Raw genomic sequence first — 24,907 nt, 5'->3', positions numbered from 1 at the left:
GCGGCTCCCTGGCAGGATACAACTATATAGGAATTCGTATCAGCCCACAGACAAATGGAAGGTGGAGACAAAGGAATGCTTTGTCCAGCTCAGGTTGCTGTTAAAAGCTTTTTCACTTAATGCAGCCTGAAATGCAGGCATTTCACACACGTGCTTTACCAGGCGGATATTGTTTTGCAAGTGAAAAGCAGTTAGCACCCCACCCCTGAAACAGCTTGAAGAAAATATTTTATACACCAGGAGAAAGCCGCACAGTTCCCACACCACCCTGATGCTGCTAAACGGCAGAGCCGGAGGTGGAGAGCTCGGTGGAGCTTTTATTCCGCCCCAGTCCTGGGGTTGGCCTGAGGCAGTTTCGGACCTGGCACCACTTGAGTAGCCCCAGGGCTGTTTTGTGTTGCTTCGCAGTGACCCCCTCAAGGAGCCATTCCCAGAACCAGGAGTTGCCAGCGCCCACGGGCAGCCTGGCCACCCAGCTGGCCTGTCCCTTCTGTGGGTGAATCGGGTTGGTTACAATCACAGCCATCTTTCGAACGGCACTCTAAACGAACCTTTCGGGTTGCTATTGAATTGTCTCCCGTCTCCGTGAGCTCAGGCTTCTAGCTGGGATGGGACGTGATGGAATCCCACAAAAAGAGGCACCTGCCTTGGTATTCCCGGCTGGCGCCAGAAAGAGGGGAGCTGGGGATCTTGGAAAGGAGCCTGCTTTGGGGAGATCTGCAGCCCATTGTCGCAGATTTGAGCAGCTGGGATAGTTCAGAGAAACATCCCAACACTGGGGCACTGATCCAAAACAAAACCCAAATCCTGAGCCTTCGGAGGTTGCCCTCTCAAGCATTTTTGAAAGCCCTAAAATGGATGGTTGGGGTCTGTGACGGCTTCCCCACAGGATGGCACCTGGAACTGGGGTACCACTGAGCCCCCTGACCAGGGCTTGCTCCAGACACCAGCTCAGCAAGCAGGTGCTTGGGGCGGCCAAGGGGAAGGGGCGGCACGTCTGGCTCTTCGGCGGCAATTCGGCGGCGGATCCCTTGGTCCCTCTCGGAGGGAAGGACCTGCCGCCAAAGTGCCGCCGAAGAAGAAAGCAGCGCGGTGGAGCTACCGCCGATCGCGGCTTTATTTTTTTTTTTCCCGCCGCTTGGGCTGGCAAAAACCCTGGAGCCGGCCCTCCCCCTGATCTACCAGCCTGGGCTCCCTCTCGCACTGTGCTGCTGTGACAAGCTGCAAAGCCCTCCAGCCTGCACTTTCACCAGCATTCACACAGGTAGGGACACACCCAGCTGCAGTTACACGCAGGCTCTCTAACCACCAGCTTCCCAGCCTAGGACCCCAGAGCAGTACCGTCCTGCCCTGGTCAAATCTGGCCAGTCTATGGGTTTAATACCTGGTCCGCCTCTCCCTCAATGTGACGAGGACAATGCACACTTGTGGTAACCAAGCAGAGACTTCCCCCAAGCACTCCAGTCAAAGCTCCCTGGTTTAGATTAAAACATAAAATAAGTTTATTAACTACAAAAGAATAGATTCTAAGTGCTAGCAAACACATCAAAGCAGATCACCTAGTAAATAAACAAAACCACAAACTGAGCTTAACATCCTGAGTGATCAACAGGCTGGCAGATTCTTAAGGCACAAGCTCCCTTGGCTTTTCAGCGTGGGTTTCCCAGGGTTTCATACGGAGGCTAGAAATCCCTTAGCCTGGGACCATCTATTCTATGATCTATGATCATCTTTTCCCCCCGTTCAGTCTTTATTCCTCAGGTGTTTCCAGGTGTGTTGTTGTAGGGAGAGTGAGGTAGCCCCATGATGTCATTTCCCCCCTTTTATATCTTCTTCCCACTTGCTGGAAAGCTCTTTTGCTGTGACCTGGCTCAAACAGTTCCCATTGGATAGGGCTATCTCTGCGAGGTTTCTATTGTACACAGTTCCTGGGTAACCCTTGTGCTCGAGTGCATTTCCTCAATGAGACATTAACATTGTTTGGCCTTTTTACTCTTGTACCTGAAAGGCTGCTTGTGCGTGTTTTCAACCTCACGGCATGTTTCAGTAACACCTACATAGCCCAACTTCATAACTTCCCATACGACGAGAGCACACGAGATATTAATGTCTAGCAGATCAAGATTTTTAGAATGACACCTCACAAGGCAGACTTTGTACAAAACGTATCCTAATTCCATGACAGTGGTGAATAGTGGGGTGCCAGGGTGTCACAGGGTCCTTCCTTAATTTGGTGTCATGGGCCCCCATTGTGCTCCTGTTCAAGTCAACGGGAGGGCTGGTGCTGGCCTGCAGGAGCAGGCCCAAATACTGCAGCTATTATATCATAGATTCATGGATCCCAACGCCAGAAGGCACCGTTGTGATCATCTAGTCTGACCTCCTGTATAGCACAGGCCGGCGACCTGCCCCACAGCAATTCCTAGAGCAGAGCTTTTAGAAAAACAGCCCGTCTTGATTTAAACATCGGTAGTGATGGATAATCCACCACAGCCCTTGATAAATGGTTCCAATGGTTAATTACCCTCCCTGTTAGAAATGTACCCTTTATTTCCAGTCTGAATTTGTCTCGCTGCAACTTCCAGTCATTGAATCCTGGTAGACCTTTCTCTGCTAGGTGGAAGAGCCAATTATTAAATATTTGTTTCCCTGAAGACACTTATAGACTGTGATCAACTCACCCTTTAACCTTCATTTGGTTAAGCTAAATAGATCGAGCTTCTTGAGTCTACCACCATAAGGCAGGTTTCTAATCCTTTAATCATTCTCCTGGCTCTTCTCTGACCCCTCTCCAATGTATCAACATCCTTCTTGAATTGTGGGCACCAGACATGGACCCAGGATTCCCACAACGATCACACCAGGGGTAAATAGAGAGGTCAAATAACTTCTCTGCTCCTGCTTGCGATTCCCCTGTTTATGCATCCCAGGATTGCAATAGCTCTTTTGGAAACAGAGTCACCCTGGGAGCTCATGTTTGGCTGATTAGTATTTAAAGGAGCAGAGCTCATTCTCATGAGGTCTCCGCAGGGCCGGCAGGTTTGCAGCCGAACAGGACTCCGTGGTGTAAAGGGGATTCCCGGCTGGGAGGCAGACAGAAGAAGAGCCTCAGCTGTTTTTGATTGATTGGCACTGTGTCTGAACCGTAATTAGCCAACCCATCATTCGCTCCAACTTGCGTGCACGCCATGGAAACCGCCCCCGGGGCATTTTCGGGACTGGAGAGAGCCACCCACTTTGGTGCACGTAATTGTAGATTGCAGCGTAATGCAGCTAGAGCCTTATTCATGGCAGATGCAGCCTCCAAACCCTGTAGAATTAAATGAGGCAAGTGAGGGAAGAGAATCTTGCAGCTGAGATCGGAAAAGAGCTGGAGAGTCAATGAGGCAGAGAGATGCCCTGTGAAACTGAATGATATGGGGAATAAATGGTGCCCCTGGAGTTCCTTCTGCTTGTTCCTGGTCATTGGTTTGTGCACTCGCTTAGCTGCTGTTTAGACTCATGCCTCCAGCATTTCAGTAGAGCACAGTCACCAACACGTGCCTCAGTTTACCAACTTGTAACGCTGTATTAATGTGGCTGGTCCCCACAGAAGAGTCGTGAGGCTTATGTAACATTTGTAAAGTGATTTAAGCTCTTCCAATAAATGTATGAGAGACGCCTGAAGAATTGTTATTCTCCGAATAAAAGTATTCCAGCCCAGTCCTGCTTTCAGTTAAGTTAATGGGGGTTCTCCATTGACTTTACGGAGTGCAAGGAAGAAGCCGCGTTCGATTTCCAGGTGCCATGTTGCAGCCATGGCAGGCGAGGAAACTGCAAAACAATCGCAGTCATGGGCCACCACAGTGGGGAGACAGACAACAAGGATGGCCGAAGCCCATCGGTATGGAAGCGGCAAAAGTCTCTTCATTGCTGACGATGTCGATCAGTATTGCTGTCCTGTCACCCCGATAGGCGTTTGCCCCACCACAATTCCATCGGAGTCCCCTGGTGGACTCTCCTGGGAGCGAGGGTTGTCTCTCCCTCTCCAGATCTCCATAGCTCTCCCCTGAGATCTATGCCCATCCAGTCTTTCACTTTGGGCAGCACAGTTCCATTGGAGTCACGCTGCCGTAGAATCCATGACCTTTCGGGCAGACTCCCTGCAGAGTTTGATGTGTCCGGGGGAAGACAAGGTGCCTCCCTCTGCACCACTTCTTCCCCCGGCACGGGTTCCAGAGCCCTCTTGGGGTTTGAGTGACACAGAGGTGGCTGTCTTCCCACCGTTGTGTATGGGCCAGGGGGTATCTGAATGGGAAGGAGACCCTCTGCAGGTGGCTCACCAGGGAATAATCGGTTGTGAACAAAGCACAGGACTGGGGCTCAGGAGACCTCGATTATATTCCTAGCTCTGCTGCTGGGTGGCCTTGGGCAAGTGCCTCTCTGTGCCTCAGTTTCCCCCTCTGTAAAATGGGAATAAAGAGAGTGATCTCCTTTGTAGAGCACTTAGAGAGCTACAGATTGTTGTGATACTTTAACTATGTATCCATCAGCGTGCAAGGTGATGGACAGACGCAGGAAGGGAGCATGCAAGGTCAGGTATATAACTGGCATGCATGATCCACAGAACGGATCCCAGCCGAGAAGGCAGACAGTCTGGCTAAGGTTCTTCTCTGGCTCCCATTACCACAGTAGTTGCACCCCTCACAATCCTTACGGTATTTATCCACCGAACACCCCTGTGAGGTGTTCGTAGGCACAGAGAGGCTAAGTGGCACACAGGAAAAGTCACACAGGAAATCTGTGGTGGACAAAGGATCGCACCCCCCTCTTCCAAGTCCCCACCGAGCACCCTACCCACTCTTTTCAGGCTGCCCTCAGCTGGTAACATCTCTCCATCACAAACCCCCCGGGTGGGATCTGCTGGCTGCGTGCAGGCCCACGACAGACCCTTGGGCCATCAAGTCTCTCAAATCTGACGTGACTAGACAGACCCAAAACACGTCCTGGTAACGTGTCCACATCCTAGAAACCAGCATCTCAGCTGCTTTCTTTCTTTGGAAAGGAAACTGACCTCCCCTCTGGACAGGAAGGACAGGATAGTATAAGGTGAGAACGTGCCCGGCTGTTGTCTGGGCCATATTTATTCTAGGGGTCCTGGGCTGTTAATTGGTCTTAAAGGAGACTTCAATTATTAATCAAAGTGAAGAGCGGGATTGGCCTGCTGGTGCGGAAGTCAGTGACCAAGCTCCCGTTGAAAAGCAGCGCAGCCAAGTGCCGAGAGCATTTTAAAGAACAGCCAGCCCGGAAGAAAGGACTGGGGATATTTCTATTAGCAAAATCAACCCCTGGAAAATGAAATGCTCTCCAGCCTCGTCCAAAGCTGTCGCGCGTCCTGGCTCGGGCTGTCTCTGGTAAGTATGTCTTCTTCGGCCACACTCGAAAGAATCTCGACTGGGCTCCAGCCTCGGCCGCGTAACGGTTCCGGACTTCTCTTCTGCAATTAAACAGGCCTGTTGATGCCCTGCCACTGCCAACGCGCCGTGCCCATGGCATCTCGTCCGCAGCTGGCAGGATGCTGAAGGAAACATCTCCTGCGTGGTTCATTTCCCCATGAGTGGACACTGGCTCACTGGGGTGAGGGGTGATGTCTGCCCAGAAGTGGAAGCAGCAGACGGATCGAGTGAAGAGAATCTGGGGCATTTGATTGCGCCGCAGAGATGCCGGGGGGATGATATCTTTGTCAGGTTAGGCAGGAGCACCCGTAGACAGGGCTGGATCGATGTCAGGGCCCAGCAGAGATGGCCCTGCTGGTTGTTGTTGCGTTTATTGAATTCTAGCAGTGTGCTCGGAGGATTCAAGTAGCAGCCCAGTGCCTCTCGATGAGGAAGTGGATGAAAGTGGATTGTTCGCGCATCCAATAAGTACTCAGGGACACCCCCTTCAGAGAGGCTTTATTAAAGGGGATACTCTATAGCCTAGTAAAGAGGAGAGGCTAGAAGCTGATAAAGTACTAGTAGGAACTGAAGAGAAACAGCCAAATGAAAAAAGAGTCCCAGTCCAATACATCACGTCAAGGCAGACAGGTGATCCAGTGGATGCAGCGTACTTGGACCTTCAGAAAGCCTTTGACAAGGGCCCTTGTAAAAGACTCTTAAGCGAAGTAGGCAGAAAAGATAGGAAACAAAAGGTAGGGCTAAATGGTCAGTTTCCACAGTGTGGTCCCCCAAGGATCTGTACTGGGACCAGTGTTGTTCAACATATTCATCAATGATCTAGAAAAGGGGTAAACAGTGAGGTGGCAAAGTTTGCAGATGATACAAAATTGCTCAAGATAGTTAAGTCCAAATCAGACTGCGAAGGGCTACAAAGGGACCCCACAAAACCTGGTGATGGAGCAACAAAACTGGCAGATGAAATTCAATGTTGATAAATGCCAGGCAATGCAAACTGGAAACTATAATCCCAACCATACAAACAAACTGATGGGGTCTAAATGAGTTGTTCCCACTCAAGAAAGAGACCTTGGAGTCATTGTGGATAGGTCTCTGCAAACGTCCATTCAATGCGCAGCGGCAGTCGAAAAAGCGAACAGACTGTTCAGAACCATTAGGAAAGGGATGGATAATAAAACAGAAAATAGCATAACGTCACTATATAAATCCATGGCACGCCCTCATCCTGAATACTGCGTGCAAATCTGGTCGCCCCATCTCAAAAGAGATATAGTAGAACTGGGAAAAGTACAGTGAAGGGCAACACAATCGACGAGGGGCACAGAACCGCTTCTGGATGAGGAGAGATTAAAAAGACTGGGGCAGCTGACTCGGGCTCACGGCGCTGCTGGGCTATAAAACTGCAGTGTAGACATTCAAGTCCAGAGGGGGGAAGGTCTCAAAGCCCAGGCACCAGCCAACCCCAACATCTACACTGCTACTCTTAGCCCCCAGCCTGAGCTCTGCAAGCCCCGGTCAGCTGACCCGGCTCTGAGATTCGGTGCCGTGGGTATTTTACCGCAGTGAAGATATACCTTGCATAAGGCCAGAATTATCTTCAGCAGAACGGGGCCTGCTGTGCCATCCAGATATACAGGTCCATCCTGTGTAATGCTCACTGACCAAATATACAGCAAGCAGAAGTCCGGCATACGTCCTATCACCCTTCTCGCCTACGTTGGAATATTCTCTTACTTCGGCAGCGCTGCCAGGATATAATCATGAACCTAATAGAAAATGACAATGTATTAATCCAAAGTTAGTTCACTTACATGTACTTTCTGAATGAGTTTAATGATTTTTTTCTCTGGCAGAAGGACAAGAATCAAAGCCCTCTAATAGGAGTGGATGGGAACAGATTGAGAATGGTGCCGTATTTCCTGGTGTATATTTATGCCCCTGCCTGTCTCGATCTGAAAATACAAAGGGTCTTCTGGGCTACCTTGGTACTTCACACTTCTTGGAATTGTCCGAACAGCAAGTGAGGGGAATTCATAATTTCAGAGACACAAGCAGGCTGACAGCAAGCCCTTACACATATACTCTCGTCACATTTTCCCACATATCAGTAGCAGCCTTATATTCTCAGTGGAAATTGATTTATCTGAGATAAAGGAAAACAAGAAAGAACAAAAGTAAAGTCTCCAGGCGAGAGGACAGTATATGTGTCTCCTGAGGCCTGGGGCAGTCTGCACCAAACTGAACACAACGGCACCCTCAAAGATATTTAGGCCCCGAACTCCCACAATGCCTGCCTGTCTTTGGTAGACCTTGGATTTAAAGATGCAGTACACAGAAAGCAAAAGGTACATAGAGCAGGTACATTGCTAAAATACACCATGTTATTAAGTACTGTCATGTGAGCAAAGATACTTCCAAAGCAAGAATGTTTATTGTTTCAAATAGGTGAGAAGATATAAAAAAAAGGGATCTACTATATCAGGAGTGCTCTAGCTACTGTCTCTTTCTCCATGTGTCTTCCTGCGTATAGCAATTCTGCAGCAAGATCCAGCTTCTCTTTTAGTTAGGGCTCATCTCCACCGGGGAATTGACTGGCAGAACTACAGTGGTATAATTGTACGGCTGTAGCTATGCTGGTATAAGCGGAGTAATTAAACTGGAATAAAAATCATTTTTATTCTGGAATAGTATCCCCATAGATTCATAGATTCCTAGATTCTAGGACTGGAAGGGACCTCGAGAGGTCATCGAGTCCAGTCCCCTGCCCGCATGGCAGGACCAAATACTGTCTAGACCATCCCTGATAGACACGGGGCCATGGGAAGACCTACTGGCAAAGCCACAGATGTCTAATTACAGTGCTGTAGTTCTGCTGGTCAGTTTCCCCAGGCAGACTAGCCCTCAGAGCAGCGATTAGCATAGTTCCTTTGCCATGGGTATAACAGTTCGGTCAGGTCTATAGAAGCAAAACCAAACTATGTTATAAAACATGGTCAGGCCACAGTTGTGTTCCCTACCATTTAGACAAGGCCTTGGTGACATGCTTTGTGCCACTAGAGAATGAGGGAAAACAGCCCAAGGGAGAAAATTTGGAGTGAACTGTGAATACCGCGAGGGGAACCTGTTCTTTCTGAAATTCAGCCCAAGGACTTTTCACTGCTTCACAGCCCACAGGAAAGGTGCCTCCTGGATGGGTATCACCATCTAGATATATGCATAGGGTGACCAGATGTCCTGCAGCTGTCCTGACTTCCTGTATTTTCTGTCCCCTCCCCTATCAGTGCTGGCAGGTTCTGCTGCTGGCCAGACCCCTATTCACCAGCCGCCCACTCACCAGCGGCGGCGGGGGGCGGGGAGGGGGGGTTTCCAATGGCCTACGATGGGGGTGGGTGTGCAAGGCTGGTGGCAGGATGAAGATGCAGCATTCGGGGCTGGCCACTCCCCTGGCTGGTCCAGCAGTGCAGCCCCCGCTGTCAGCAGGGGCCCGCCTCCCGTCCCTTGCCCGTGGATGGGGCTTGTTCTATAAATTGATTGTCTTCCATTTTGGATTTGAAATTTCCTTCAGAAGCAAAGGCACTTGTTCTGGGTGCAGGGAGGCGGGTCAGTCTAGGGGCCGGGTTTGCTCTGGGTGCAGTGCCCAGCACGGTGGGGTCCTGGTCCGTGACTAGGGCTTGTAGGCGCTTGGCTAATAAGAATCACAACACATGAAAGGGAAGAAGAGACTAAGGAACAGACTGGGCCAGGGAGGTGGGCAGAGATGGGACAGGCATGTGCCCCCTCGGTGCAGCCTGCCCGCTCTTTAGTCAGAAAAGAGGACAGAGGGGGGACCCCAAAGGAATAGCAGAGGCCCCTGGGCAGTGCTAGGCCATGTGGCGTGGCTGTGGGTTTGAGGGGACGGGATCCCATCTCATAGAGAACAGCCTGGACCCGAGAGTTTGGCTCTGACATTAAACTGCCCCAGCGTTTGCAATGGCTTGGAGCTGGGGTGTTCATGCAGGTCCAGCTGCTGTGGGGCAAAGGCAATGGGAGAGGGTGGCGAAATCCCATTTTGATCTATGGCTCAGATAACGCGTTTATAAATGAGATGAATGTGCCCCTCTTGTGGCTGGTGTAATCCAGGCTGGTGCCAGCATGTGTGTTGTCCCCTTTTACTGGCTGGTTGCCTACAGGATAACAGCCTACTGCTGCAGCCTGCTAATGGGGTTACTTGTTTAACTCAAGTGATAGAAATCTGGGCTGCAGTGTTGAAAACTCCAGGTTCTAACCCGACTGACACCCATGGCTTGGATCCATTGCATGGGCAGGGAAATGGAGAGTACTCCTGGCTTGGATAGCGATTCCCCGGGTGTCTTTGGGACAGTCGTTTAACAGCTCCGTGCCTCGGTTTCCCCCTCTGTCAATGAAGGACGATTCCTTGTCCCGTCACCGGGATGTTGAGGGTCCCTTCGTGTCTGTGCATTGGAAAGCAGAGAGGTATGAACTGCAAAGCTGTATGTGTTGACTTCCCATTGAAAGAGCATTTTCCCCTATGAAACACACAACACCGGACAGTCCAGGCAGGGAGCCGGAGTACGTGAGACCTCACACAGTCTTCCCTCCCCTGGCTTCTGTGAAATGGGTACGAACCATACCGGCGCTCGCAGAGAACTTTTCATCCGGAGATCTCAAAGCACCTCACAAGTGCTCAGGTGTTTATCCTCCCCCAGCCCGGAGGCAGGGCAGTGCCAGGAGCCCCCTCCTGGGGATGGGGAATTGCCCAGCAGGCTTCAGAGATGCAACGTCAAAGCTATTTTTAGGGTGCGGGTGCACCCCCTCCTGCAGGCGCCAGAACCTGACGGGGAACCTGGGGCAGGGCAGGGAATGGGACCCAATCCCAGGCTAGCGGGAGGCGCAGGGAGCTGAAGTCCAAGGCCAGGGAGGGACCCAGGAGTCCGGGAAAGGCGCCCCTCCCTGCAGCGGCGGAGCGGCTGCCTGGCAGAGCGTGGAAGGCGGCGCGGCCCCCTCCCGCCGGGGGCTGGCTGGAGCGATGGGGCGCAGGAGAGGAGCGCACGGCCGGCCCCGGAGCGCGGCGCTGGGAGCTCCTGAATAATTGAGCGGCTGCTCCCAGCCCCTAAGCCGCGCTCCTCGGCGCCGGCCACGGGAGGAGAGGCGGGCGTGGAGGCTGCGCTCCGGCGGCGCAGGGGCTCGCCAGGGCGCACCATGGCGCTGCTCGTGCGCCTCAAGGCGGTGACCGAGCTGCGGGGCAAGGGGGACCGGCTCGCCAAGGTGGCGTTCAGAGGTAGGGGGAGCCGCCGGCGCGGGGCTGGGGGGGGGGGAGGAAAAGTTCTCCGCGGGGCTGCGGGCTGCTGGGTCCCGCGGGGCAGGGGAGAGGCTGGGCTCGGGGTCCCGTGTGGCCCGGGGCTGGGCTGGGGGCTAGTGACCCCACCAGGAGGACGCTGCAGATTCATCCCCCTTTCGCTGCCTTCTCGCCCTCCCCCCGTCAAACAGCTCCAGGGTCTTTCATAGAATCATAGAATATCAGGGTTGGAAGGGACCTCAGGAGGTATCTAGTCCAACCCCCTGCTCAAAGCAGGACCAGCCCCAACTCAATCATCCCAGCCAGGGCTTTGTCAAGCCTGACCTTAAAAACCTCTAAGGATGGATATTCCACCACCTCCCTAGGGAACCCATTCCAGCGCTTCACCACCCTCCTAGTGAAATAGTTTTTTCCTAATATCCAACCTAAACCTCCCCCCACTGCAACTTGAGACCATTGCTCCTTGTTCTGTCATCTGCCACCACTGAGAACAGCCGAGCTCCATCCTCTTTGAAACCCCCCTTCAGGTAGTTGAAAGCAGCTATCAAATCCCCTTCACTCTTCTCTTCTGCAGACTAAACAATCCCAGTTCCCTCAGCCTCTCCTCATAAGTCATGTGCTCCAGCCCCCTAATCATTTTTGTTGCCCTCCGCTGGACTCTTTCCAATTTTTCCACATCCTTCTTGTAGTGTGGGGCCCAAAACTGGACACAGTACTCCAGATGAGGCCTCACCAATGTCAGATAAAGGGGAACGATCACCTCCCTCGATCTGCTGGCAATGCCCCTACTTATACAGCCCAAAATGCCATTAGCCTTCTTGGCAACAAGAGCACACTGTTGACTCATATCCAGCTTCTCATCCACTGTGACCCGTAGGTCCTTTTCTGCAGAACTGCTGCCTAGCCAGTCGGTCCCTAGTCTGTAGCAGTGCATGGGATTCTTCCGTCCTAAGTGCAGGACTCTGCACTTGTCCTTGTTGAACTTCATCAGGTATTTTTTGGCCCAATCCTCTAATATGTCTAGGTCCGTATCCGATCCCTACCCTCCAGTGTATCTACCACGCCTCCCAGTTTAGTGTCATCTGCAAACTTGCTGAGAGTGCAGTCCATGCCATCCTCCAGATCATTAATAAAGATATTTAAAAAACCGGCCCCAGGACCAACCCTTGGGGCACTCCGCTTCGAAACCGGCTGCCAACTAGACATGGAGCCATTGATCACTACCCGTTGAGCCCGACAATCTAGCCAGCTTTCTATCCACAGGGACAGACAGAGTCACCTGCCCCAAGTGGTCCGGGTACAGCTTGGTTGTGCTTGGCGGTGGCCCGGTAGCTAGCGGGCCCAGCTGAGAGCGGGGCCCCCCCGTTCTCGTCCCAGCTCTTTCACCTTCTGTGTCCCCCATCTGTGAAAAGGGGATCCCCGCCAGCTCTGAGACGGGCGGTGAAGAGACCCACCTTTGGGGTTTGTGCTCTAAGCAGGGTATGGAGTCGCCCAGGGGTCCTGGCATGGGAGCTCGATTTGCCCTCCAGTCACGCCGCAGCAAAGGGGGCGCATGAGCCAGTAAAGTTTGGAAACTGCCGGTGTGGCCCTATTGACCACTGATATCGTCCTAGGGCAGGGGTCAGATCCAATACTCAGGCCACAGCATCTCCCTTGCCCTGGTGGGGCTAACACAACCTCGAAGACGGGCAAAGGGCCGGATCCCTACCTGTGACTGTGCCTCTGAGACCGCTTGACTTCTGTCCTTATTGTCACATCAGGTCGCTTTCCAGTCTCTAACCCCGAGTCTCGCGCTAGTTTCTCCAAGGTGGTTGCGCACTGTTTAACAGTGTGAGATGTTTGGATAGCACCTTCCAACCCAGGGAGCCCACGGCACCGTACCCCCGTGGGGCACCCAGCCCCTGAAGCGTAGGAGAGCAGCCACCACACAGAGAGCAGGTTTGCCCGAGAAAACCAGGACAAACCCCTGTTTTGGCAAAACAGGCCGTGGAGCCTGGGTGGCGAAAAGGCAGCAAGCGACGTGGAACTGGGTGGAAATGCCGGACTTTGGAAAGGGCCAGCGCTGAGTCACTTCTGCCAGGATTTGACCCAGTCGTGTCATGGAGTCTTCAGGTTTTAAACCAGGGAGTTTGATCAGCCCCTCCCCACCCCCCAGAAAGTGAACGGCTAAGGGTTATAAAATGAAATTGACTGAATGCGTTGTGGGTCCTAGATCCTGCCAGGAACCTGACTTTATCCAGGGCTGTTGCTTTTATTCCCACAACAGTGCTTTCTCCTGGCCTCATTCGTAGTCACCGCTAGGAATTCTCTCCTCCGCAAGGAGATGCACAAAACCCTTTCTGGAGAGTACTGAATACATCTAGGGGAGCGTATCACCAGCTCACTGGACTGGCACCCCGCTCTGAGCCCAGAGGACGGTTCACGTAGTAGCCAGCAGCCTTGTGGAGGCAGGGGACGGGGATTCTAACTGTAACGATGGATAACTGTGTAGCCGAGGAGCACTACGCCGCTCACAATGTGTTAACCACAGCCGTTGTAACTCCAGCAGGGAATAGCTAGTGGTGCTTCTGCGCAGAGGTGGTGGTGTGGCTAGATTACAGGACTGGGGTTGGGAATCCTGGGCTAATTGATAAGTGCTTTTCTGTCCCAGTGCAGCTCTAGCAGCGACGGAAGGAAGCTATGGTGTAGACAGGGCACAGGCATTTTCAGCACCATGTCATTTAACCAGGCCTGCCGACAGCAGTTCCAGGCCCCAGGGCAGAGCAGTCAATGGGCCCCACACACACAAGCTGCGCTCGCGCGGACGCCGTCCGCCTGACATTTGGGCGGTGCTGTTCCTGCGCTGGCTGACGCCCAGCGAGTGCCGGCTGTGCTGCTGGGTGCGCTCTTCCGGCACGGCCAGGGCTTCCACATGCCCGCCTGGTAGGGTTCCCAACTGACTGATCCCGCAACCCCAAAGACCCTTGTCCCGCCTACTGCCCCGCCCCTTCCCTGTGACCACGCCCCTACCCCACCCCTTCCTTGAGACCACGCCGTCCTGCCCCTTCCCTGAGACCCGCCCCTGTTCACTCCATCCCCCCTCTCTCCGTCACCCACTCTACCCAACCCTCACTCACTTTCCTCAGGCTGGGGCAGGGAGTTTGAGGGCGGGAGGGGGAGCAGGATGCAGCTCTGGGAGGGAGTTTGGGTGCGGGAAGGGGTGTGTGGGGAGGGGGTGCAGAGTGCGGGCTCTGGGAGGGAGTTTGGGTGCGGGAAGGGTGAGGGGTCTGGGAGGCAGTTTGGATGCGTGAGGGGATGCAGGGTGCGGGCTCTGGGAGGGAGTTTGGGTGTGGGAGGGGGTGAGGGGTGCGGGCTCTGGGAGGCAGTTTGGGTGTGGGAGGGGGTGCGGGAACTGTGAGGGGTCTGGGAGGCAGTTTGGGTGCGGGAAGGGTGAGGGGTCTGGGAGGCAGTTTGGATGCGGGAGGGTATGCAGGGTGCGGGCTCTGGGAGGGAGTTTGGGTGCAGAAGGGGTGCAGGCTCTGGGAGGAAGTTTGGGTGTGGGGGAAGGGGGAGGGGGTGCGGGCTCTGGGAGGGAGTTTGGGTGCGGGAGAGGGTGCGGGGTGCGGGCTCTGGGAGGGAGTTTGGGTGCGGGAGGGGGTGCAGGCTTTGGGAGGGAAGTTTGGGTGTGGGAGGGGGAGCGGGCTCTGGGAGGGAGTTTGGGTGTGGGAGGCGGTGCAGCGCTAGGCTGGGGCAGGGAGTTGGGGTGCAGGAGGGGGTCATGGTTCAGCGCTTACCTTGGGCGGCTCCTGAAAGGTCACCCCTCCAGCTCTGTAGTGCCCCTCAGTCCCGACCCGCATCCCCCCATTATCCCAGCCATAGGCGCCAACTTCCCGACCCGTCTCTGCCCCTGGACCCGCCCCAACTCCACCCCTGCCCCGCCCCCATTCCAACCCCTTCCCCAAAGTCCCTGCCCCAACTCCGCCCCCTCCCTGCCCCATTGGACTCCTTCCCCAAATCCTCGCCCCGGCCCCGCCTCTCCTCCGCCTCCTCCCCTGAGTGCGCCACGTTCCTGCTCCTCCCCCTCCCCCCCAGAGCTTGTTACCCCACTGGGAGCTAGGGGGAGAAGCGGGGACGCAGTGTGCTCAGGGGAGGAGGTGGAGGTGGAGGAGGAGGTGAGGTGAGGCGGGGAGCTTGGCTGCTGGTGGGTAGCAGAGCACCCACCAATTTTTCCCCGTGGGTGCTGCAGCCCCAGAGCACCCACGGAGTCGGTGCCTATGATCCCAGCCCTGGGCTCAACCCCCCAACTCTGCCAGTGCCCCTGAATCCTGACCCACACCCCCCTGCTATCCCAGGCCTGCCCTCCTTGGCTCTGCCAATGGTGCTCGATTGTGACCTGCAGTCCCCCTGCTCATCCTATCCTGCTTGCTCTCTTACTCCCAGCTCTGCCGACGCGTCCTATTCCTGACCGGCAGCACCCTCGGCTAGTTCTGTTACGTTCTCTCGGCTTTCCGAGTCCTTTCTGTAGAACCCCATTGGCTTCATTCCTCTCCAGTTCCAGAGGCCGCGTCCACGGAGGGGAGTCCGTGGGTCTGCTGGATTCATCCCAGCAGCGCAGTCCCTCTTGTGTCGCCCCCTCCGCTGCGTGCCAGGAGACAGCAGCTCTAGCCGGATATTACGGAGCGAGCTTTGCGGCTGTACTTCCATTCAGACCTGGCTCTGAAGTGCCAGGACCCCAGACGTGTCCAGGCCGCCAGTTCCCGTGCAGCCCTGGGTGTGATTTTGGCGTGCAGTGTTGTCAGCAATCAGAGGCCTATTGTTTATTGGGGGCCAGTGACTGGTGCGAACACAACAGGGGTCACAAGCGTGTAGCAGGGCTCCTCCTTCCGCTCCTCTGTCCGGGCAATAATACTAAATCCTCATGACGGTAAGTCTCCGTGCGGCGTGCACTTTGACTGCGTCTACACTCCAGGCGAGGGTGCGATTCCCCTGCTCGCATGCACATACTCGCTGTCGTGGAGCTAGGTGAGTATAAAGGCAGCGTAGCTGCGGTCTCCCGGCCATTGGCAGCAGAGGCACGGCTTAGCCATGCTGAGCACAAACCCGCCTGACACCAGTGGGTACGTAATCAACATGGCTAAGCCGTGCCGCCTCTGCCCGTGCTCCCACGGCTACCCCGCTATTTACACTCGCTCGCACTAGCTCAATGAGAGAGAGTGTGCCAGCCTGTGCGCACGGGGAGGGGAATCTCCCCCCGCCCCCACTCGTAGTGTAGACATAGCCCGGGAGGATCAGCGTCAGCTCAGCCAGAGCCAGGGGGGTTTAAATGACCGGATCCAGGCAGGACTGAATCATGAGTCAGGCCCCCTGAGAGTGGTAATCAATAGGGGAGTTCTTCTGCGTGGCCTTCTGAACCTCTAGGCCGCACGCAGGTCGCATTTTTGAGCTTCACTCTGCAGCCCGGAAGGCTGGAAATTTACCTTTTTTTTAAACTGAAAGCTGAGATTCTCGCCTCATCAGGTGCCTCCAGGAGCCTGGGGCTTTAAGAAAAACACCAAGGATTGCGAGACTTGCAATAAAATGGCGAGGGTTGGCAACGCTGCTCAGACACCCTGCCAGTGCTCCACACCGGATGGACGCGGTAACTTTCATTCACTGCTTAGTTCCATCGTAAATCCCAAGGGGCCCCTGAGCGGTGGGAACAGCAGCCCCTTTGCTCGTCTCTCCAGCTCTCCAGGGAAGGGCTCAAAGCTCTTTACAAGCTCTAATGGCCAGATCGCAACCTCATATTAAGAAGGGTCCCGTGGGACATCGCCATGGGACACCTTATGCACGGCCCGCTTGGCAAGCACTCTCACAAGCTAAGGGGACGGAGGCTGTACAAGTGCCTAGATAGATCAACACAAAGTAATTACACAAGCCACCAGGGTCCCCTTTGTACCCCTTGCGCAGAGGAATACAGCGCCCCCAGATGGCGGGAGTCCCCATCCCCCAGTAGATGTCACCAGAAACGCCACAAATGGAATTTCCTTCCTGAATTCCTGCTGCACGGAACAGGGACTAATCTGTCTTCTGACCTAACTGGCATTTGTTCATCACAGCGGTGTCCAGACACCTATGGTAGGTGTTAGCAGTCCTTAGTAATCTTCAGGAGCACAGACGTACTCCTATTAGATCAAACCCATGGCTACACACACGGCCAGAATGGCTCATGTTTTGCAAAGAGGCAGCTCTGGGGACAGATCTCTGGAACTTGGCCTCAAGAAGACAAAGCCAAGGTTTTTAACCTAAATAAGTGGGCTGGTTTTCTGAGATGCTGAGTGAGCATCTGCAGCTGTAAGTGATGATTGCGGAACCTCAGTGCCTCTGAAAGTTCATTTCTTTACATACCCAGCTTGGAAAATCTTGGCCAAAGCCTCTGTGCCTTGCACTCATCTCTGCCAGTTGTGCTAATACGGAGTCCTGTGTCCCCTTGCGTCAGTAGAGGGCAACGTGATTATGTGACAGCAAGCTGGTGGTTAGTGCTGGTCAAAAACCATCGCAGCCGGTGAGTGTTTTACCAGAGATAATTTTGACCTTTTTGTGGAAAACCAAAAAAAAAAAAAAGAAAAATATTGTCTTTCATAATGAGAACTTGGAAATTGCAGAGGAAAGCAGACACCTTCCATAGACACTTTCCTTTGGTTGACAACCCAATTTTCCATCGAAGAAAAGTTTAGACAGACAGCTTTGTACCAGGTCTCGTATTTCCCCCCACCCCCCCAAGTTAAAAAGAAAACGTGCTCTTTTGTTCAAAATGTTCTGCATCTTTCAATTTTTTAACCAGGTGGAAAATTTTCAATTAGGTTTGAATTGAAATGTTTCATTTTCCCCCCATGCCTCTCTCCCCCCCACGCCCTCCAGGGAAAGAGCAGGGAGGAGAAAAGGAGGAAACAAAAATTGGTCTAGGCTGTTTGCAGTAGGTGATTAATAGCCCTTCCCCCCATCCCCACTCCCTGGCAGGATTGATGTGAGAGTCGAAGCGGCTCGGGAAGGAAAGGAAAGGAGCTAGTAGGACCTCTCTAGCAATTGTATTGTTCCCGCTCCCATTTGGCTGGGTTTTTCAGGATGAGAGAGAGAAGGGTGTTATTCAGTGTCAATAGCTTTATTGGCATGGTCTGGACCACAGCATAGGAACAAGGAGTTGCCAGACTGGGTCAGCCCCAGGGTCCATCTGCCTCCATGTCCTGTCTCTGACAGTGGCCAGCGCTAGATGCCTCAGAGGAATAGGTAAGAATCCCACAGTCAGAAGTTATGAAAGAACCTGTCCGGGGGGTGGGGGGGAGTTTCTTGGATAGAGGTCAGTTTATTCCCTAAGCAGGAAGTTTATGGTCCTTCCTAACTCTTGATTATGTTTCAGTATTTCCTAGAATATCACCGGACATGCTCGTTATCCATCTTTTATTGAGCCCTGCTTAGCGGTTGGCCTCAGTGTTGTCTAGTGGCAATGAGTTCCACCGGCTCATTGTGCATTGTGTGAAAACAATATTTTCTCCCACCAGCTTTGAATCTGCCACCCTGGTATTTCAGCAGATGTCCCTTGTTCTTCTGTTATGAGATGCAAGCGCTGCCCAAATCGATACACCGGCGCGTCAGAGCTGAATTCTGCCCTCGGTTGTTCATTTCAGCGTCTGGCTCCAATGGGGGTGCAGGAGGATATCTATCTGTCAAGGTGCTTATCTGGCCCCCATTACTATAGTACCTGAACCTCCCACGATCTTTAACGCATCAGTCCTCACACCACCCCTGCAGGGCTCCCCATGTGACTGATGAGAAACCACGGCACAAAAACTAAGTGACTCGCCCAAGGGAATCTGTGGTAAGACAGGGAACTGAACCTGGGAGTCCCAAGTCTCCGGCTGGTGCCCTGACCCCGGCCCAGCCTTCCTCTTGAAGTTACGTGACACTGCACGGTGGGGGAAGCTGTTCATAGAACTTATTTATTCCTGGCCTTTCATTTCTCCTTCACTAAGAGAGAACTTGAACGAGCCTCACACAGGCCTGTCTTTCTCCTCCTCTGGCATCCTCTCTCTCTCTCTCTCTCTCTCTCTCGCTCTCTCTGAGGCATCCAGTGCTGGGCACAGGAGAGTTAGGAGCTAGCTGTGGCTCGGACGGCCTCACCGGTGCCTCTCTGCTTCCCCCTCCTCAGCTGTAACCTGGCCGCTTTTAAATGAGATCCCAGCAGGGGCGAAGAAAGGGAGCATTTCTCGCTGCTGGCGAGCTCAGGAATACCACATCGGCAGACCCTCAAACCTAGGAACACAGAGTGAAATCCCTGTTTGTATCACCCCAGCACCTAGCGGTCACAGCTGTGCTCAGTACCTCACTGTGCTAGGTGCTGTATAGACACCGAGTGAGAGACAGGCCCTGGCCCAAAGAGCTTTCCCATTTTAAATAGACAAAACAGCCACAGCGCAGGAGGGGAAACAGGCACTGAGAGGGGAAGTGACTTGCCAAGGGGCATAAAGTGGGTCAGTAGCAGTGAGGGGATTAAAATCAGATCCCCCTCCCTACCCACTGGGCCGTGCTTTCACTGCTTAGTGTGCAAAAGTTCCTCTTTTGAGTGTGGATTCAGCCTGGCACCGGACGCTAAATGATCCCCCGTCTGGGGATGTCCAGGCACGCAGCCAAGGGGCGAATTTCACTCAGAACAGATCATCGCCCAAAGGTCTCTCCCATCTTTAATTTTTATGATCCTCCAAGCTGCTTTTCAGTGGACATCCCTCTGCATCCCTCTCATGGGGTGGCTGGCCCCGGGAGCCAGGAACTCCCATGATGCACCGTCTCTCCCCACTCTGAGAAGAGACCGTGGTACCTCATGGGAGATGTAGTCCGACCAGAGAGCCCTGCCTCTAGAGGAGAATAGGAGTGTGAGGAATCTGAACTACAACTCCCTTGAGGCACCGTAGCATTTCCAAGTAGAAATATTGTGGGTTTTGCCTGACGTTTTTCAGTATTTGAATTTTTGTCAAAAAAGCAAAATTTTCTGTAGGTGGAGGGGGACCCGTTTTTTGAGCAATTCTAGCTTCCTGCCTTTGTTGCTCCAAGTCTCTGGGTAATTCCCTTCCTTTACAGCTTCATAGAATCGTAGAATATCAGGGCTGGAAGGGACCTCAGGAGGTATCTAGTCCAACCCCCTGCTCAAAGCAGGACCAGCCCCAACTAACTCATACTTTCCTTGAAAATATGTACCGGCTGCCTGGGCTCTTGCATTCCTCCACCTTCCCCTCCTGAGTTACCCTCCAGGAGAACGGGACTGAAATCAACAAGATGAAATTAATTAAAAACAATTACAAAGTACTTCACTTAGGAAAGAAAAATCAAATGCACAACTACAAAGTGGGGAATCACTGGCTAGGTGGTAGCATTGCTGAAAAGGATCTGGGGGTGATAGTGGATCAAAATTGAATACGAGCCAACGATGTGGTGCAGTTCGAAAAAGGCTAATATCCTTCTGGATCTATTGACAGGAGTGTCGTATTTAAGACACGGGAGATAATTGTCCTGCTCTTCTCTCAGGTTTAGTCTTGCGTCCAATTCTGGGCACCACACTTGAGTACAGATGTGGACAAATTGGAGAGAGAGACACAAAAACTGATCAAGGATTTCGAAAACCTGATCTGTGAGGAAAGGGTAAAGAAAACTGGGCATGGTAAACTGAGGGGGGACCTGATAACAGCCTTCGAATCTGGGAAGGGCTGTTATGAAGCGGTTTGTGATCAATTGTTCTCCACATCCACTGAAGGCAGGACAAGAAGTAATGGACTTAATCTGCACCAGGGGAGGTTTAGCTTAGACATCAGGAAAAAACTTGCTAACTCTCAGGGGAGTGAAGCTCTGGAAAAGCAATGGAGGTTGTGGAATCCCCGTCATGGGAGGTTTTTAAGAACAGGCGGGACAACCCCTGTCAGGGATGTTCTAGGATTACTTGGTCCTGCCACAGTGCAGGGGGCTGGATTCGATGACCCGTTGAGTCTGACGTTGCTATGATTCTGTATCCCTCCAGGCTGTTAAGAAGTTTGTGCCACTGTTGTCACATTTATTGGTGGGGACAATAAGCAGGAATGAGTCACTTTCTTGCTGTCTTGACTAATTCCTCAAAAACTCGGTAAACTGCTCGCAGCCTTGCAATGTATCTGTCTTTCAAACTGCAGGCCCCGTGCGGTGGGGACTCAGTCTGTTGTCCTGTTGTGTAAAGCACTTCCAGTGCTAGAGAGATGAAAACTGGTAGGAAACACTCAGATGGAAAACACTAGTGCTGAAAATTCAGCAAGAGATGCTTTTCTGAGTTGGTACTGAGCCAATACCTCAGGGTGGCGCTAGGGGGTGCTGTTCTCACGGGAGCCACCATCTTTCAGTTGCAACATGCGGTGAACACAATCGTCCCACGTATTCCTTATGCTCCTCCCATCTGATTGTATCCGCCGGTTGTCAGTCTCAGTCTTTGACTGTAAGCTCTTCGGGGCTGGGACCATTTTTGTGGTTGTGCCTTTGCACCACACCTTGCACAACGGGGCTCTGATCCATTGCTCAGGCTCCTAGATTTTACTGCAATGCAACTAATAACGAGCCATCAAGATCCCGCCCCTCGTGACCATTAGAGATCCCAGGGCACTTTCCCGGGACCAGGCGCGTTATTCACAGTGTTTCGAAATAATTCCATTCATGCCTCATGTAGTTTCAGTACCCACCACACTCGGTCCTGAACGGTGTGCGTACTGTGAGTCGTTTGCAGGCTACCCCGTTCTACTCCAGAAGTGGCTGCATTTCAGTGGTGGTGAAGCGGTGATCCCTGAACACCGCTCACGGTCGGTTGTAATTTTGCTGTGAGCTTTAGGTTCAGCATGAAAAGTGCTATGCAAATGCCAGTCATTATTATTACTTCTCTCTCATTGTTACAGCCAGCTGAGTGTTGCGGGTGTGGGTTGTTTTGTTTAGCTTCTCTTGCTGGCAGCTGGCATCTCCCCCCCCCCGCCAATCTCCCCAGGAGTGCAGCCGGTGGGTGTGGAGCAGAGCGTTGTGTAGGTGTGCGCTCCTTCAGTGGTAGGATTGTATGACTGCAGGAAAGAAGTTAAGTCAGAAGTCAGGCCAGGAGGTGACAGGTTTCCATGTGCATTTGAGCAGCAGGATTGCTCTGAATTGCTGCTTGACTTTAGGGGATAAAAAGTCACAAATCTGTAGAATCCTCCACAAAGGAGCAAGGACAGAGGGAATTGTTTCGGCATAAAGGGATACAATTACCAAAAGGCAAGTGTAGAGTGGATATTCTTCCATCCAGGGATCTCTGCACCCTCCCAAGCAGTCGTTTGTCCTCACAGCCTCCCTGCGAGGCAGATCTGTACCCTCTGTACAGATCACAGCGTCTATTTTACACATGGGGAAACCGAGTCACAGAGAGGCGTGCCGTGCCTCCGCTCACCCAGCAAATCAGCGGCAGACACTAGTGACAGTGGTCAGGTTTGTCTCGAGTTCTATCCATGAGCTGGGATCTTACCCTGCCACATCTGAAACATCCCCTCACTGTGACGTCTGCCAGGCGGGTCCTGTGTGCCGGGTGCTGTGGTGACTGCCCTGAAGAGCATTCATACGGAAAGCCGAGGGGTCGTCCCCCCACTGGCGATCAGCGGTGTCTGTACGCACAGGCGCTTGACGCTTCTGGAGAACAGGCTTCTGTTTAGTTAGCAAAGATGCTATTTATTAAGTTTCCCTGGAGTTTAAAATGATTTCCTGGGGGAAACGATTCGTGAACCAAAGACTTAAACAAAACTCTCAAGTTTTGGGCAGGCCGAAAGCACGGCCCGATTTTCCCTTCGCAAGAGAACCCAGAAAGCCAGAGTCTCAGCTCCCTCCAAGAATTGCCTCATTTTGTAAACTCGTCGCCGAGTTCAGTCAGAAAGGACAGTAATGAGGGCAGAGGATCACATGCTGGAACCTGGCTCCTTGGTATAACAGCTCAATATTTGGTACAACTCTCCCCAAAGTGACCCTGTAGCGGGGTGGTCACCCGCTCCGGCCCGGAAGGGCTTAAAAAAGCCCTTTGAGAGGGCTGTGGCAGGGGAAAAGCTGGGCTGATTGGGAGCAAACAGACCCAGCTGGCCCTATAAAGGCCAGGGAAGCCAGGCGCAAACACTCTCCCTCTGCCTTTAGAGGGAGAAGAGCCTGGCTGCTAGGGAGCGGCCCTGGGTACCTAAGGTGGAGCAAGGCAGGGGGAAGGCAAGAGCCGGAGCTGGAGCTGGGGATCTCTGGCCTGGAAACCCCCTAGGCTGCAGGCCTAGGGTAAGGCCAACTGGGTACTGGGGTTGCAAAGGGGCAGCCCACGGGTAGGCAGAGGCAGCAGGCCCAAACCCCTTTGCCTGTGAGGAGTGGCTGATACGCTGCGTCAGCCCCACTGAACGGGGGCTAGATGGAGACTGGGCAGTAGCCAAGACTGAGGCAAAGTGGGGCTAGTGGGTGGAGGTTCCCCTGGGAGGGGGAGACCTAAGCCTGAGGGTTCTGCAAGGGGGGCAGAAACCCAGTGAAGGGGCACCGGGTCCTGGGAGGGACACGGGGGCCAGAGTGAGGTAAGGTGGAGCACTGGCCTGCAGAGGGCGCTCGGGAGCTGGGACCAGCTATTTCCCACAGATAACCAGCAGGAGGCGCCGCAGGGGTGAGCCCGCACGCTTACATACCCCCACAAAGCTCTGAGTATGGTATTGCAGATGCTGACCTGTCCTGGGAATTTTGGACCCTGGTCAAATACATACATGGTCCTGCCCTGTGCGGAACATGTAAGGATTTAATACCCCAAAAAGCATGATTGCCGTTGAGTCAGAGAGGGTTCGTTTACATTCAGTGCCTTAAAACGAGCGTTTTAATCACTTCTCTTTCTGCACCATTGCCCAGTGGATATTAAATAACAATATTGGCTCGGCAACGTCAGAAAGGTTATTGAAACCAGAGCAGCCGAAAGCACAATGTGCACCCTTTGATCGGATGGTGGATTTATTTATTTCATGCCATCAGTAAGGGAAAAAAAAAAACATTAAAAAATCCCCATCGCCCATCCCGAGGGGTTATCCAGCACATCTGTCTGCATCCTCCCAGTGGGCCATTTGCTTTCAAACCCTGTGGTAATCCCCGCTGACCCGGAGAAGCGAAACCTCTCCAATTCTCCGTGTTTATTTTGAATGAGTGAATGAAATTCACGAGACCTGATCAAACAACGGGAACACGAGCAGCAGGCGCACTCCAGGGGGCGGAAGGCATGCTCTCTGCGGACGGAACGACGTGGAGTTTTAAATCCTCGTTCCCTGGACCTGTTTGGATCGTCGGTTTGCTGAGCAGGAAGAGTGAGCCGGGGAGCCAGGGGCTAGAGCTGTGTTTGAGCGTTTAATTGTTAGAGCTGCACGAGCCATTATTCCCCGGGATGGCCTAGGCCTGTGAAAACTCACCCGGGTTCAGGGTTTGTTATAAACTCAGAGTGGGTTGGTCAAATGATTCCCTCGAGTTCCTGAGCACCGTGGGGAGAGCTTGGCCCCCAGCCCTGGGGCTGAACTGCCCTGAACCAGGAGGCTGGAAATCCAAACCCAAACTCTCCCGAAGTCTGAGATGTCCAGGTTAGCCTCTCCCTCCCCCCTCCCCCCGGTGCAGTAAATAGGAGCGATAAAAATTCAGCTGCAAACTCTGGTTTGAATCCAGATCCCGAGTCTGGGTCTGTCGCAGGGGGGCTGGAACAGTGGGGGGCTGAGAGCCATTGAACTACACTGTAATCCCTGGTTAAGATGGACACCACTTCAAGCCAGGGGGTGCGACAACTCCCCAGCACCCCGCGTCTGTCATCCCTCATGATAAAGAAGAAATGGGACTTATGCAGATGGTACATACACAGCCCGCGTGCTCGCTCAGTGTACACATACCCCCTCTGTACAGATGGTTTACACACACACACACACACACACACACACTCTGCGTACTCGCTCAGTGTACACATACCCCCCCGTACAGATGGTTTACACACACACACACACCCTGCGTGCTCGCTCAGTGTACACATACCCCCCTGTACAGATGGTGTACACACACACACACACACACACACACACACACACTCTGTGTGCTCGCTCAGTCTACACATACCCCCCCCGTACAGATGGTGTACACACACACACACACACACTCTGCG

General features: G+C 53.2%; 1 protein-coding gene across 2 annotated transcripts in view; it reads left to right on the top strand.

The window, feature by feature from the left end:
* The first annotated feature begins 10,634 nt into the window (after positions 1-10,634).
* Positions 10,635-24,907, top strand: part of OTOF (otoferlin) — a 202,241-nt gene continuing 187,968 nt past the window's right edge. For both annotated transcript variants that reach the window (XM_054024575.1, XM_054024576.1), the window contains exon 1: positions 10,635-10,713. In XM_054024575.1, the coding sequence (XP_053880550.1) occupies positions 10,635-10,713 (79 nt within the window). The remainder of the gene's footprint in view (positions 10,714-24,907) is intronic.

This window comes from Malaclemys terrapin, chromosome 3 (genome assembly GCF_027887155.1).
Source record: "Malaclemys terrapin pileata isolate rMalTer1 chromosome 3, rMalTer1.hap1, whole genome shotgun sequence".
In the NCBI taxonomy this organism is placed as follows: domain Eukaryota; kingdom Metazoa; phylum Chordata; order Testudines; family Emydidae; genus Malaclemys; species Malaclemys terrapin.
Note: the sequence above shows the minus strand (reverse complement) of the source record. Positions and strands in the feature narration are given on the sequence as shown.